General features: G+C 38.4%; 1 protein-coding gene across 1 annotated transcript; it reads left to right on the forward strand.

The window, feature by feature from the left end:
• Positions 1-6,881: 6,881 nt before the first annotated feature.
• Positions 6,882-8,375, forward strand: LOC111890020 (E3 ubiquitin-protein ligase PUB23). The gene has a single exon (XM_052768079.1). The coding sequence runs from the start codon at positions 7,075-7,077 to the stop codon at positions 8,296-8,298; it is 1,224 nt and encodes a 407-aa protein (XP_052624039.1). The 5' UTR covers positions 6,882-7,074; the 3' UTR covers positions 8,299-8,375.
• The last annotated feature ends 7,246 nt before the right edge of the window (positions 8,376-15,621 follow it).

Consider the following 15,621-nt stretch of genomic DNA (forward strand, 5'->3'; position numbering starts at 1 on the left):
TAAATCTGATACGTTCTTTAAACCAATGATTTGTCAGACAACATGTATATCTTTTGTAAAACCCCGTTTATTTATTAAATAGATAAATAAATTAATGAATGGTTTGTAGCTCTAAATAAATAATTATATATAAAAGGATGGTTTCGAAGAGCTAATTGTCATAATTTTAGGAGTTGGGGGTTAAAAGTGTAATTTTCAGACTTAGTTTATAATTATTTATGAAGCTAGGGGCTCCATGGTAATTATTTGAAATTACTATGAAAATGAATTATGGAAGAAGGGCCAGATAGTAATTTCTAGATTTCATTTGAAAATAAATGTTGAGAGAGGGGCTAATTGGTAAAAGTCGGACTTAAATTGTAAAGGTTTTAAGAGGCAGGGTCCAAATGGTAATTTGAGGGTTGGTTTTGAAAGAAAAGGGGAGACAGAGGGACCATTCCTGTCAATATGGCCGTGAGTTTCAACACCGGGTATTTAACTATTTCATTGCCACAAAACCCTAACCCTAGAGACCATATGCAGCCGTCATCCCCACCTTATACCTCCCACCGTCGGCCACCACCCTATCCCCTCTTCTCCTTCGACCACCGAGTCTCCATTGCGTTTCTGTCGCTGTTGAAGATGGAGACCATGAGTGATGTCGATGTCCGCTCCAAAGCGAAGGGAAGCGAGTTTCAGTCACCATCTTCGACCGTTAAGGGCCGCTGCCGCTGCTCCTCGCCATCGTGATACACGACGTGGTTCCATCTCCGACGTCGCGTTGCCGCCGTTCTCGTTGGAGACCATCTCGTCGCCGGATATTATCTTGTGGCAGTTGGTGCTCTTTCCAGGTCTTTGGCACCGCCGCTGTGGACGCGAATATCGCTTTTGCCGCCTCCTCCTCATCTGTGAAGCCGGAGAAACGAAATCGCTGGTAGAGCCACTGCTTGTGACGTCGTGGGCGGCCGAGGAGGGAAACTGTCGAAGAACGGGGACGGGTTTTAGGCTGCTGCCATCGTCAAGTCCTTGCTGCTACCGCGGCTGCCCACCAAGGGTGGGTATTGAGTTCATTTCCGAGCTGGGGCCGCTGGTATGTGTGGTTGATTGACTGAGATCCAAAGGAATCACTGCCACCACTGTGAGGTGGTGGCTGCCAAACCAAAATCGCCGCTGTCACCGTCTTGAACCACCAGGTGGGTGGCTGGCATGTGCTATGCAATCTGAAGTGTGTGTGTGTGTGTTATGTCTAGCCGGAATAATCAAGGATAACCACTGCCACCACCGTGAGGTGGTGGCTGCCGCCATGTGCCACCGCCGGCCACCACAAGGGTGGTTGCGGGTGTATGTTTATTTAGTATAGTGTGTGTGCGTGTGTGTTTATTTCGTGAGTTTATTGTAAAATGTATTTGGAAATCGAAATAATGAAATGGATCTCTAACCACCACCGTGAGGTGGTGGCTGCCGCCACCGGCCGCCGTATCGGGTGGCGGTGTGCTTTGATGGTGTTTGGACTTGTTTGGATGATTGGACAAAGGACTAAAACCCTAATGGGACCAATGAAGCTTAATGGACTCTATTGGACCCAATAAGACTTAATGGGCTTAATAAAACCTTAATGGACCCTAATAAAACCCTAATTGGCTTAATGATATTCTAGTGGGATTAATAGGCCCAATAAAGCCCTAATTGATTTAAAAGCCCAACAAATTAATTAATGGACTAGTATTGGGTTGGAAGCCCTAATTAGGGGGAATTAATTGGGACACGCGGGAATTATTTAATAACTGGAGATATTAAATAATAATCATTGGCAAAGACTAATCTAAACAATATGGTACTTAATGGATTAAGTGCTTAATGGGTTAAGTAGGAAACTTAACCCTAATCATCATTTTATGTGAAACCCTAATTTCATTTGGGTTTATGGTTGGGCCTTTCTGTTGGGCCTTAGTGATTGGGATATCAAATGGGCTATCCAAGATCAAGCAAATGGTCTAGAGCAATTTAATGGGCCTAAGGTAAGGCCCAAGTAAGGGGCTTGGGCCCAATTTAGAAAATTGGGCCATAGATGGGCCATAGTTTGGGCCTTAATGAGTATATGATGTTGGGCCTCAGAATGAGACCATGTATAGGCCTAGGCCCAATTTGGAAAATTGGGCCATGTGTTTGGCTTTGATTCCTAATTGACTTTGGGCCTACGGATTGGGCCTTGGGCTTGAATAAGCCCAAGCATGGGGTAATGTAGTAATTACCCAAAGAATGTATGTATAGTTATGTATTGGGACCCAATTATTAATTGGGTATTATTTTGGTGTTGACAGTTCGGGAATCTGTCAGCCAGCAGCTGGGGTCGAGTCTGCGGGACTTCGGCAAGTGTAGGATTGTGTCTTCGAGACTTCAGCAGTGTGAGGTGAGTTACCTTACAGTAGCGGTGGCTCTACGGCCACAATGCTGGCCCACCAGTAGGAGTTGCTGTTAGATGATTATCTTTGTGATAATTATCTGTGTTTGCTACTACATGTTATGTTTATGTGCTAGCATGATATGATGTTATGTGATAGTGGTACTAGGGGGGTGAAATAGTCCCCGGTTACTGGTCGATAGGGCCAAAGGGGTAGATTAGTACCCAACTATGCTAGACAAATTATTATATATGTGATATGATATTATGTGGTAGTAGTAGGGGTGAAATAGTCCCCACTTACCGGTCGACAGGACCGAAGGGGTAGGCCAGCGCCCAGATATGTTATGCAGTATATGACTTATGTGTTTATGTTATGCTTTTATGTGGTAGTGTTAGGGGGTGAAATAATCCCCGGTTACCGGTTGAAAGATACCGAAGGGGAGGCCAGCACCCAGATATGCTAGGCAGTATCCAGTCGAGAGGACCGAAGGGGAGGCTAGCACCCAGATATGCTAGACAGTATCCGGTCGAGAGGACCGAAGGGGTAGGTCGGGCACCCAGATATGCCTGACAGTATGTTTATGTTATATATGATTGTGTGGTATGTGGTATGATGGGGGAACTCACTAAGCTTCGTGCTTACGGTTTTCAGTTTTGGTTTCAGGTACTTCGTGTTTAAAGGAAAGGAGCCAGCTTGATCGCAGCGCATCACACTATGGATTTCCGCACATGAGATTCTTGGGATTACACTCTGATATTGTTTTATGATAACATGTTTGATTATTTCTACTTTGGTTTTGATATGACATGATATTACAAATGTTTTATTACACTGTTGGTTTTATAATGACGTATTTAAAAATGAAATTTTTGGCCTGTATTTTTGGGATGTCACTAAGTTGGTATCAGAGCCTTGGTTTGAGGGATTCGGACATACTCTCGGGTGTGTCTGAACTCAAACTAAGGGCTTGGTATGAAAGTTTTCAAAAGTAAAACCATTTTATAAAAGGAGTTTGAAAAGAATCTTAAAAGAGAAAAGAACTTTGAGAAGAACAAAGTGTGTGATGCGTGCAATCAGCCGAGCTCAAGTAAGTTTTCCCCAAGATACCCATACATGTTATGATATGATTATGAGAACTGCATGCTAGATTAGGGCTAAGGATCTAGGAGGATGCCTTATATGCCTATTGTATGTGCTTGTAGACTTGCATGCTAGTACAAGTCAGTCAGTATAGGATAGTCTGTTTAGGTTATGCCTGATTGTATGAGCCTTTGAGTTGCATGTACAGATTCCTGATTAGAGGATAGAATGATTTGATTGGAATATGATGGTTAGAGTTTCCACTGTCTGAATGATGCTTGCTTTGTGCTTTGTGGGACTTTTAGTAATGTGAGCTAACTATTAAGTGAATATGCTAAGTCACATGTGGCACAGACTGGATAATCTCAGAGTGATAGATTTGACCCTATTGCACAGCTCTTGTCTGAGTTCAACCGTTATAGGGATGAGTTTGTTACTTGAAGGATTATCTGATCTCTGTTGCATGTGGCGATATTCATGAGGTAGCTAGTTGACATTATTGGGAATCTTTCGACAGCTGAGGACTGGGTGAGTTCGGGAACCTAAGGAAGCCTAGGATATATTTCAGTAAGTTAGTAGTGAGGCTCAGTTAGACTTGGGTGTACTAGTTGAGGAAGTGACTTGGGGGATCCGGGAGGATTGCTGAGGAAAGTATGGATAGGTGTGGAAGGTAGTATTGGGCCCGTACTACTGAAAGCACAGGATCCATACTCGAATCAGCGAGAGTCTTGGAGAATCTAAGAAGCTTCAGGGAAGAGTTTGTGACCCAGTTTGGGGGACAGAGGATGTTCCAGTTATTGCAGCTTAGCCATTGGCAAGCGAGCTAGTGAGCGTGACAGGGTGTCAGACCCTGAAGGATACGATTCCCAAGAGTTGCAAATGTGGGATCTATGCGGGAGTATTATTTAGAGGATACTCGATCAGGGTTGGAGTGATTGTTCTCCAATGAAGTCAGCGTTCAGAGGTTCTATCATTGTTCAGGTATGGTCAGTAATTGTTTATGGATGAACTTTGGAGTTCAAGGCACTACCATTGCTAGGACAGAAATGGTGACAGGAAGAGGGTAGTGTCAGTCACGGGTGTTAGATGCATAAGTGGTTGGTCACTGGATGTTCAAGAGAATTGTGTTTTCGCATGGGCTGTGTTCGGTTAGAGCTTAGTGGTACTGCAAGATTGGGAGTGAGAATGAGGATTCATCAGCTAGAGTGAAGATTAAGGTCTTCAATTGACAACATGTTAGATGGATTGAGGTGTCAGACTGGATCAGATTTCAAGAGTACTCATTGAGATTTCCGAGAATGGGAGACCTCAAGGTTTAATCGGCGATTAAGCGCTAGCATTGGCAGACACAGGTTGTCATCAGTGGGATATTAGAAAGCGAGACGGATTGGAAATCCTTCAATTCTTGCGTGCAGTGAAGACTTAGTCGGATCTAAGTGGGGGAGAGACTTTTTATAAAGATCTCCAAATGTGAGTTCTGGTTGCAAGGGGTGCAATCTCTTGGGCACCTTGTCAACCGGAAGGGTATTCTAGTTGATATAGCCAAGATAGAGGCCGTGATGCAGTGGGAAATTCCGAGGTCTCCATCTGAGATTCGGAGTTTCTTGGGTCTAGCAGGTTACTACCGGAGATTTACATGGGACTTCACCGAGATTGTGGTTCCTTTGACCCGAATGGTCAAGAAGTCGATGACCTTTCGTTGGGGGCCTGAGCAGCAGGCAGCCTTCGAGACTCTCAGACATCGGTTGTGCGAGGCTCTGATTCTCACCTTGCCAGAGGGTGTAGATGATTTCGTGGTTTGCTGTGACGCTTTGATCACGGGCATGGGTACGGTACTGATACAATGGGGTCACGTGATAACATGTTTCGAGAACCAGATTTGAGTTCCGGTTAGCACTCAAGTTCAGTTGTGTGTTAGGTCGAGTGCGTGTTCGACCGGGTTGGAAAGTGTTGTAAGACTACGGGGGTAGCCGTAGCATTCACTAGCAGTCAGTTATCATGGGAAGTGTTGTAAGACTACGGGGGTAGCTGTAGCATTCACTAGCGATCAGATATTGTTAGAGTGTTGTAAGACTACGGGGGTAGCCGTAGCATTCACTAGCGATCAGATAATGTTAGAGTGTTGTAAGTCTGCGGGTGTAGCCGTAGCGTTCACTAGTAGTAGATAGTGTGAGGGGTGGTGTAAGTCTGCGGGTGTAGCCGTAGCATTCACCAGGTTGGCAGATAGTGTTATAGTGTTGTAAGTCTGCGAGTGTAGCCGTAGCATTCACTAGCAGCTAGATAGTGATAGAGTGTTGTAAGTCTGCGGGTGTAGCCGTAGCATTCACTAAGTTGGTAGATGGCATGAGCGTGTTGTTAGAACGCGAAAGGAACAGTAGTACCCACCAGTTCGGGTGTAGCAGTAAGGATAAGGAAATCCACGGATTGGATTTTGGAATTACCCAGATGGATTAGATTTGGTTGAGCCAGTGATAGGACAGTAGGAGTGCCACTACAGTTATGGGATCAGGAAAGCGATGGACTGTATAAGATTGCGTGTAAGATAAGGCTACCATTGGTCAGGTAGCAACTACTTCCAGCCTTGGATTTGATGATGACAGGATTCGGCGTATGGATTTGATCGGTTAGTTCGGAAGTTGTTAGAGTCACAGTGGCATGATAACTAGTTGCAACTAGTTCCAGAGAAGGATTTCGTTCAGAAGTCGTGTGAAGCGACTAAGTAGGAATAAATGAGTAGAAAAAACAAAAATTAATTAATTTGTAAGTAAATTTTTAAGTGGACTAGTCTAATAAGAGATATCACTTATCATTTAGCGGGTTAGTTTGATACATAAATAAGAACACAAACTACTTTTTGCAAGGAATAAATGAGTAGAAAAAACAAAAAATAATTAATTTGTAAGTAAATAAGGGGGAAAAAGAAAGGGAAATTTAGAAAACCAACTAATTTTTGTAAGGAAACGTTTAAATTTGATATAGATAAGAGGCAAACGAATAAACCCTCATTTATACACCATTTTATTTTTATAAATTTTAATTAAGGGTAAATATATAAAAACAATTTTAATTTAAGTGGAAGCACCTCCCTAATTATAAATAATAATTAGTTACCATCAAAAATAATATCGGAAGTTGATTTAGCAAAATTCAACTTTCTCCCTATATTTAATTACTCGTTTTTGTTTTTTTCTAATGATTCCATTTTCATCGTTGTATTCCTTACAATCACATAAATCTTGCCTTGAAATTTGAAAAGACCAACCATCATAGACGTTATACACAAGTGGAATTGCTCGAGTTGAAAAGTCAACATACTACTTTTCTTTAGTATTGATTTCGTTTTTTGTGTTTGACCACAGCTCATATATATAATTAATATTAACTACCAAAACTTGATATGGGCGTAAGATGTCAATCCAAAGCATTCTAGATTATTCAAACCTTGCAGCCACCGTTCTCCATTTCTTCATTGAATTCAAAGCCTGGTGTATATTATATAACCATTTATACTGTGAACTAAAAAAAAAAAACAAGCCTGTATTTCTGTTTTTTGAACTTTCTCTCTCTATCTCTCTAATTACTCAGTATTGTTCCAAAATCCATTAAACAGATGGAAGATGAAACGGTAGATGTACCCCGTTACTTCATGTGTCCAATTTCACTTCAGATCATGCAAGACCCTGTTACGGCTGTCACTGGAATAACCTACGACCGGGACAGCATAGAGTATTGGCTATCCACGGCGGAGGAAGTGCTGTGTCCGGTCACCAAACAGCCATTGCCAAGAGATTCAGATTTGACCCCCAACCACACGCTTCGGCGTCTCATCCAAGCATGGTGTGTCACGTATGCCAATTATGGTATCGATCGGATTCCCACACCAAAACCTCTTCTTAACAAATCTCATGTTATGAAACTCCTCCGCAACCTGAAGTCACCGGAGCTTCATGTAATCTCCCTGGACACCTTGCATTTACTCGCAAGAGAGAGTGAGAAGAACCGACATTGCTTGATTGACGCAGGCACGAATGGTGCAATGATTTCCTTGATAACAAAGTTTTATAAGGAAAGTATGACTATTACTGTAGGACTCGGCCAGGCACTCAAAATTCTTCATCTTTCTTGGCTAACTGTCCCTGAGAAAAAGCATATCGCCAAAGAAGATCATGATTTAATTGATTCTTTACTATGGCTTTTAGGTTTTGACAACATGATAGGAGATGATCTGATGGTTGATGTCCAAACAGATGCAATTTTGTTGCTCGAAATGGTCATGGGAGTAGCGAGTACAAGTGTTTTAGAGAGATTAAGGTTCAATTTCTTTAAACAAACAGTAAATGTCATAAGGAAAAGAACCTCACCACAAGCAATGAAAGCGGTCTTAAGAATGTTAATCGACGTGTGCCCTTGGGGAAGAAACAGAATGAAAACCGTGGAAGCTGGTGCAGTCTTCGAGCTGGTGGAACTAGAGATAAACGGAGTTGAAAAGAATATGTCGGAGTTACTTTTCTGTCTCTTGGCTCACTTGTGTTCATGTGCTGATGGGAGAGCTCAGTTATTAAAGCATGCCGGTGGTATTGCAATGGTAGCTAAGAGAATGTTTAAGGTTTCACCAGGGACTGACGATCGGGCTGTACAAATACTTTCCTTAATTGGAAAGTTCTCAGCAACTGATGAAGTTGTGGCGGAGATGATGAGAGTTGGGGCTGTGTTGAAGTTGTGCATGGTGCTTCAAGTTGACTATGCACCTTACTTAAAGAAGAAAGCAAGAGAAATATTAAAGTTGCATTCTAACGTATGGAACAATTCTCCTTGTATGCCACTTATCTTCTAATAAGGTGATTTTTTTTGTTGATCGAATTGTATATGATACATACAAAATGAGCCTTGGTATTCATTCAGTTTATTTAATTCCTTTCGTCTTTCATGTTGAAATTGTAATGATGAGAATTTTGTGGGGATAGAATTGCTTAAAAAACCCGGTTAAATGCATCATATAACCCGGTTTTCAACCGGGTCTCATTTAGGGCAATTCCTATGTGGAAATTCAAAAAGAACCCAGGGTCCTATAAGCAACAATAAAACACGGCTTTTATTAGCAGAACCGGGTCCTATTAAATTTAAACAACAAGCCGGAACCATTTTCATGGACAAATAGAACATGTTTTCTAGATAAGCAACCGGGTCTATTTATATTATTTTATTTTTTAATAGTATCGTATTATTAAATAGGTTACAATTGTTACATTGATAGTTTCTAATTTAAACGGTATACAAAGATCCTCAATTCCCCCTCATGTTAACATCTAACCTAGCACATCAAACTTCTTGAGTTATTTGCTGCAGTTGACCAAAACTAATGTTCTAGCGACCTGCTCTAGCCTTTCTGTCTCTCTCATTCTAAGTGAACCACATGTGCATGTTCAACAGCCTTATGATGTCTTCATTTTTTAGCTACAAAAAAGACACACATGGTAAAGTTTCTATGATAATGCTTCAACTCAGTCTCACTTCAGCTAGCCAAACTTTGTTGTCTGTCCAACCTCATTCTTTCTCTAAAAAAAGGACCCATGAACAATTTATTAATAATATAGATAAACAATGATTCATACTAAATCATCATTTTAATATCAACAATGCCCTCAGATTCTTAATCAAATTCATCATCGAGTTGCCACGGTTAATTAATTGGACCCAACATAAAAGTACAATGCTTAATTTGAATTATGAAAAAAATGGTGAGAAAGCACTACAGTAAAATGATCTCAAGATTTATGGGTTTCGATTTAACATGTTCTTTGAATGTAACAACATTTATTCCATTGAGTGGTCAACTGCGACTCTTACAAAGAAATCTTGATTTATCCTATTATTGAAATAAAATTATGCCTGAAATAAATGAGAGTTGATGACAGTACTCGTTCATTATCCTATCAGGACCTAGACCAACCAAAAAAACATAGGGTTGGATCAAAACCCTTAAACATAACGACGTAACTAATACTAGTTGTTATTTTCATCATATGTAAGTTTAAGAGGTTGATTAAACGCTGATCGTACCAATTAACAATATTAAATTAGAACAAACTGAGTGAAATTGTACAAAAGTAATGTTTGGTGTAGAGACTAGATGTTGTAAAAGTCGAAGTCTTTGTTTCTTTAATTTCGCATGTTAGTTATTTTACTAAGTCTTCATTTGTGCGAAGCGTATAGTTCAAGACTTAGTATATATTTTTTGTACACTCAGGTTTCCTATAAATAGGGACTGAGGTTAGAAGTAGAGACATCGAATGCACGAGTGATTCATTAATCATTCGCACGTTCTCTCTGCTTAGTCTGTAATCAGTTCTTCATCAATATAAGATCTGATTAATATTACTTTCTGTGTTCTTATTTTTCATTCATACAATCATGATTGTTTTCTAAATCTCAATTACAATTTTCTTCAATTGGTATCAGAGCAGGTTTCAAACTGCATTGATCTGATTTTCGTTTTAGAATCATTTGCTTTTTGAGTAGTAACTTTACTCAAAATTTTCCGCGCATTTTGGTTCTGAAAATCTCTCTTGATCTTCAGATTTGAATCGATTCTGCATTTGAATTGTTTAGTCGAGTGATCGATTAGCAATCGATGATCAATTCACAAATTCATCAAGTTTTTCAAGCTTTCTAAAAATTTCTCGTGTTCATCAATGGCGAACTTCAACATGAATACCATGACTTCTTTCTCTCACTTACTTGGTTCTTCAACCAAAATTACAATGTTAATCCTTGAATACTATGATCAGTGAGCTGATAGGATGGAGGATTACTTAAATGGAATTGATGAAGAGCTCTGGAATTGTATCAGTGGAAAAGGTCAACTTCCTGATAATGTTCAACCAATTGGACAATCTGCTTCTTCAGATGAAGTTGCTAATCAATAGAATCGCATGAAGCAAAATGAGAAAAGGTGTATGAGAGAACTAAGAGGTGCTTTGCCTCCTGTGGTTTACAATTACATTCGTAGTTGTAAAACAGCCAAGGACATTTGGATCACACTAAAAGAGAAGTATCAAGGTAGCGAAAAAACGAAGATCAATTTTGTTAAGCAATGTCTTGTTGAACTTAAGGAATTCAGACAAAAGGATGCTGAAACTCTTGAAAACTACTATGATCGTATGAATGAGCTTGTTTATCGTTGCAGTAGGTATGGAATCACAAGATCTCTCATGGAATTCAATCTAACATTCATCACGCGTCTTCGCAAAGAATGGCGTAGTGTGAGTATGATGATAAAGAACCAACAAAGTTTTGATACAACCAGCTTGAATGATCTCTACAACCAGCTGAAAACACACGAAAGTGAAGTTACAGAAATGTTTGAAGAATCAAAACAGAGTCTAGGAGGTCCTGTGGCTTTGGTTTCAAAGATTTCAGAAATTGATACTGGTGAAACGGAAGGATCAGACAATGAAGGTTTCTTACTGAACTCTGATGATAAAGCAGTTGCATTCTATTCAAACAACAGAGTTAAGAAATTGTTCAAAACGCCTTTCAATCCAAAAGTAAAGCCAAATGATGCAAAGAGTGGTTTCATAAAAGCTGGAGGTGAGGAAAAGAAGAAATTGGAAAAGGTTGAAGAAAAGAAGAAAGATGCAAAGGAAGAGAAGAAACTAAAAGGTGATTTTGGAATTAATTGTCATTACTGCAATGGTGCAAATCACTTCGCAACTGATTGTATGCTGAGAAAGAAAGAGGTGAAGAAAAGCAAAATCAAAGATGAAGCCTACTACTCAGAAAAGCTTGAGGAGGTGCGTGCGAAGGCAAAAGGATTGTCATTGGTTGCGAAAGGAGAGTCTGATGAAGAAGAAAGTGGAACTTATCAGATCTGGTCTTCAGGATCTGATGATGAAGAAATGAGGCACCCAACTCATGGTGCAATGTTCGCAAGCTATGAAGATAATTGCGAAGAGAATGTTTCTAGACGATGCTTTGTGTCCAAGTCCACTGATAAATCTCCAATGACCACCAAGGTACGTGCTATTCTTGAATCATTTAATATTCCTTTATCTGCTTATGATGCTGAAATAACTTCATTTCATGATACTGTTGTATGCGAAGTTAACAACTTTACATTATTCATCTGAAATAAGCAAAGAACAACATAGGAAACTTTTACCTTTTCTTGAATATGAACGCGAAAAAGTTGATGTTGTTTCTTATGACTGCGAAAACACAATTGCTCAATTTGACAAAATACCTGATGATAGATTTGCATATGGTATTGTCAAAATTGATGAATTCTTGAATGCTGATGAGTTGGTTAGTATTGTCAATGAAAGTTTGACAAAGAATGAACAAGTGAAAATCTTAAAGAAAGCTGAAACTTCAACTCTTGATTCTCAACTCAATTATGCTGATGTCGATGATAATTCAGATAATGTGAGTGAAATCAGTGAGATCGAAGAGGAAGAAGAGGTCGATTGTTCTAAATTGTCAATCATTAATATCACATCTACGGTCAAAGGTAAAGAAATTATAGTTGATTCGATGGTAAAGGATGAAAATGATAAACCCTCTACTTCGCAACATTGTGACTTTGATAATGTGGAAGTTGAAAGCTGGAAGACTGATGACACTGATGAAGACAAAGAAGAAGTAAAGGATTCACATGAAACACCTCAACGAGTTGTTGTTAATCAAGTGTTTGGTGATACAAAATAATTCGACAAAATTCTTAATGACAAAGGTGCACATTATTTGGAAACTAACACTGTGGTTTATCCAAATTTTACATGTACATATAACACAATTTTTCCAAATCAAGTCTTTGTCACAACTGGAAATGTTGAGAAAATTAAACCTGAATTCAACAAAATGGTTGAAAATGATAATCAAAGGTCAACTACTGAAGGTTTCTTTGCAAATCAAAATACAGTAGAAAACAATTTAACTCAAAATTCTTATGTTTTTAAAGGTCAAAAATCATCACAAAAATGGGTGGTTAAACGTGAAAAAGAAAACAAAGTTTTTGAAAGAGATGAAAAACCAAAGATGGAAGTGAAACTAAATTCTCATGAATTCAAATTGATGGTTGGAAAGTATTCAACAGAAAATAATGTTTCAAAAAGAAAAGCAAGAAAAGTAATCTTTTGGCAAGTTGTGTCTAATGATAATCCAAAAGTTGAAAAAGCACAAATTTCAAAGACAAACTCATCAAAATTTAAAAAGGATACAAGTTTTCACAAACCAATATATTCTGTTGACAAAATTCCAATGAAAAATAACGATAAATTTGTTTGGAAATATGACAACATTAGAAAATTTGAGACTTCGCAAAAATTTGTGAATGATCATAAGTTTCACAATGTTGTCAAATTAACGAATAATTCATCAACTTTGAATGTCAAAACTCAAGCAAGACCAAAATTTTCACCTAAACAAGCAAATTTTCGAAATCCTTCGATCTCAAAACCGACCAAAGTTTCGTATACAAAAGGAAAATCTGATGTATGTACGATCAACAGTTGGCTTGAAGGTCAAGGAAAACAATATCAAAATGGGAAGTTTTCAGAGCAACAGATAAAGATTGCATTTGACAAGTTTGTGAATAAGTCTACTACTGGTAGTTCATCATCTCATGATTCGCAAGTCATGGTACAAAAATGGAAACCAGTTATGAAAGTTGCGAATGTTGTGAAGGATGAGATGAAAGTCAATGGAAATTCAAAACTATTGAACAACTATATTTCAATATCTAGATCTGATGATGTTGATTTAATGGATAGTGTCACAGACAAAGTGAAAACATGGTTTTTAAATTCAATGAATTTGTTCAATACTACTAATGAAGGACCCAATAAGTCTCGGGTTCCTAAATTTTTTCAATAAATGCAGGTGATATGTGACGAGCAATATGATGCGAAATGGTATATTGATAGTGGTTGCTCTCGTCACATGACTAGAAGAAAGGAAAACTTACGATATTATAGAAGCTTGGAAAATGCTGGAGTAGTCAAATTTGGAAATAATCACAAGTGTCAAGTGAAAGGCTATGGAAAAGTCACAAATGGGCAATTCACAATTAACAGGGTTGCTTATGTTGAAGGTCTTCAACATAATTTGATTAGTGTTTCGCAACTTGTTGTGGGTACTGGAAATCAGGTTGTGTTTAATGAAGAATGAAGTATCATTTCAAACATAAAGACAAATGAAATACTTCTCAAATCCAAAAGATATGGCGACATGTTTACACTAGACATCAAACCAATTGTGGGCAAACCTGCAGTGTGTTTACTATCAAAGGCCTCTAATGATGTTAGCTGGCTCTGGCATAGAAGATTGTCGCATTTGAACTTTCGCAATATTAATAAAATTGTCACTGAAGATTTGGTTCGAGGTTTACCTATACTAAAACTTGACAATGATACTTTGTGTGCAACTTGCGAACAAGGAAAACAACATAGAAAAGGTCATCCAATTGTGATAGATTCAAATATCGTGGAACCATTGGAACTTCTTCACATTGACTTATGTGGACCGTCGACTGTTGCTACAATCAATAAAAAGCGGTACATTTTAGTTATTGTTGATAATTTTTCTCGATTTACATGGGTATTTTTTCTCAGGTTAAAATCTGAAGTTGCTCAGACGATGATTGATTTTATCAAAAAGATTGAGATTAGTCTTAAAAAGAGTGTTTGCAGAATTAAAAGTGACAATGGCTCTGAGTTTAAAAATCAAACACTGGATTTATTTCTCACAGCCAAAGGCATTTCACATAACTTCTCATCACCATATACTCCACAACAAAATGGTGTTGTTGAAAGAAGAAATAGGTCTCTATGCGAAATAGCCAGGACCATGCTAACATATGCGAACTTACCTCAATATCTTTGGGCTGAAGCTGTGTCGACTGCATGTTTTACCCAGAATCGTTCATTCATTCATCAAAGATTCAATGTCACTCCATATGAAATACTCAACAATCGAAAACCTAATGTAAAATTTTTCCATGTTTTTGGTTTCAGGTGTTTTGTAATGAATCTAAAAGATAATTTGACCAAGTTTCAAGCTAAAGCTGATGAAGGCATATTCTTAGGATATTCGCAAAATTCAGTTGCACACAAAGTGTTAAACAAGCGAACATGAAAAGTTGAAGAAGCTTTCAACTTAACCTTTGATGATTACTATCTTAAACAAACGAATAGTAAATTTGAACATAAATCAATTCTTGTTGATTCAGATACTCAAATTGAAAATTCAGATATCAATGATTTTGATTATGACTTAATTTTCGGAATTCCTGACAGGGCAATTGATGCGGAAGTTCATGCTCCTGATAATCAAACATCAGAATCCTGAAAACATACTGATGATTCAACAATAACTACAAAGTCAATATCTTGAGAAAGTGTGCCAGAACTTCGTATGGAGGGGGAGCATACGATAACAAATGTAAAGAGAGAGCAAACTTTCGAGGGGGAGAATGAAACTATGAATCATCAAGTTGAGGGGGAGTATTCTCAATTTCAACAGGAACATCATTTTGAGGGGGAGCATCAAGATGAACATCATGTTGAGGGGGAGCATGATGCAACAGAGACAATTAATCTTGATGAAAATGATGAATTTCATGAATTAAATGATAATTTTTCTGTTGCAGGACCTGAAAATGAAGATATGTACAAAGATGCACCATTGGAATTTAATCCTGATTTTCCACCACTTGAGAAATGGACAAGGAATCATCCCAAAGAACAGGTGATTGGGAATCCACAAGATGGTTGTTAACAAGAGCTCAAATTCGTGCGAAAAATAAGGTACTAAATGCGAACCAAGAATTGTGTATGTTTAATGTTTTTACTTTGAAAATAGAGCCAAAGACAATAAATAATGCTATGGAACACTCAGATTGGGTTGTTGCTATGCAATCTGAACTGGCTGAATTTGAACGAAATAAGGTTTGGAGATTAATTCCTAAACCTTCTGATGTTTCGATTGTCGGATTAAAATGGATTTTTAAAAATAAAACCGACAAAGATGGCAATATTATTCGTAATAAAGCTAGACTAGTTGTTAAAGGCTATTCGCAACAAGAAGGAATAGACTATGAAGAAACATTTGCTCCTGTTTCAAGACTCGAAGCAATTCGCATATTTTTAGCTTATGCAAC

The sequence above is a fragment of the Lactuca sativa genome, chromosome 2, assembly GCF_002870075.4.
Source record: "Lactuca sativa cultivar Salinas chromosome 2, Lsat_Salinas_v11, whole genome shotgun sequence".
Lineage (NCBI taxonomy): Eukaryota > Viridiplantae > Streptophyta > Magnoliopsida > Asterales > Asteraceae > Lactuca > Lactuca sativa.

What these genes read in the sequence shown, in the direction of transcription:
- LOC111890020 (XM_052768079.1), top strand. Translation starts at nt 7,075, where the DNA reads ATGGAAGATGAAACGGTAGATGTACCCCGTTACTTCATGTGTCCAATT.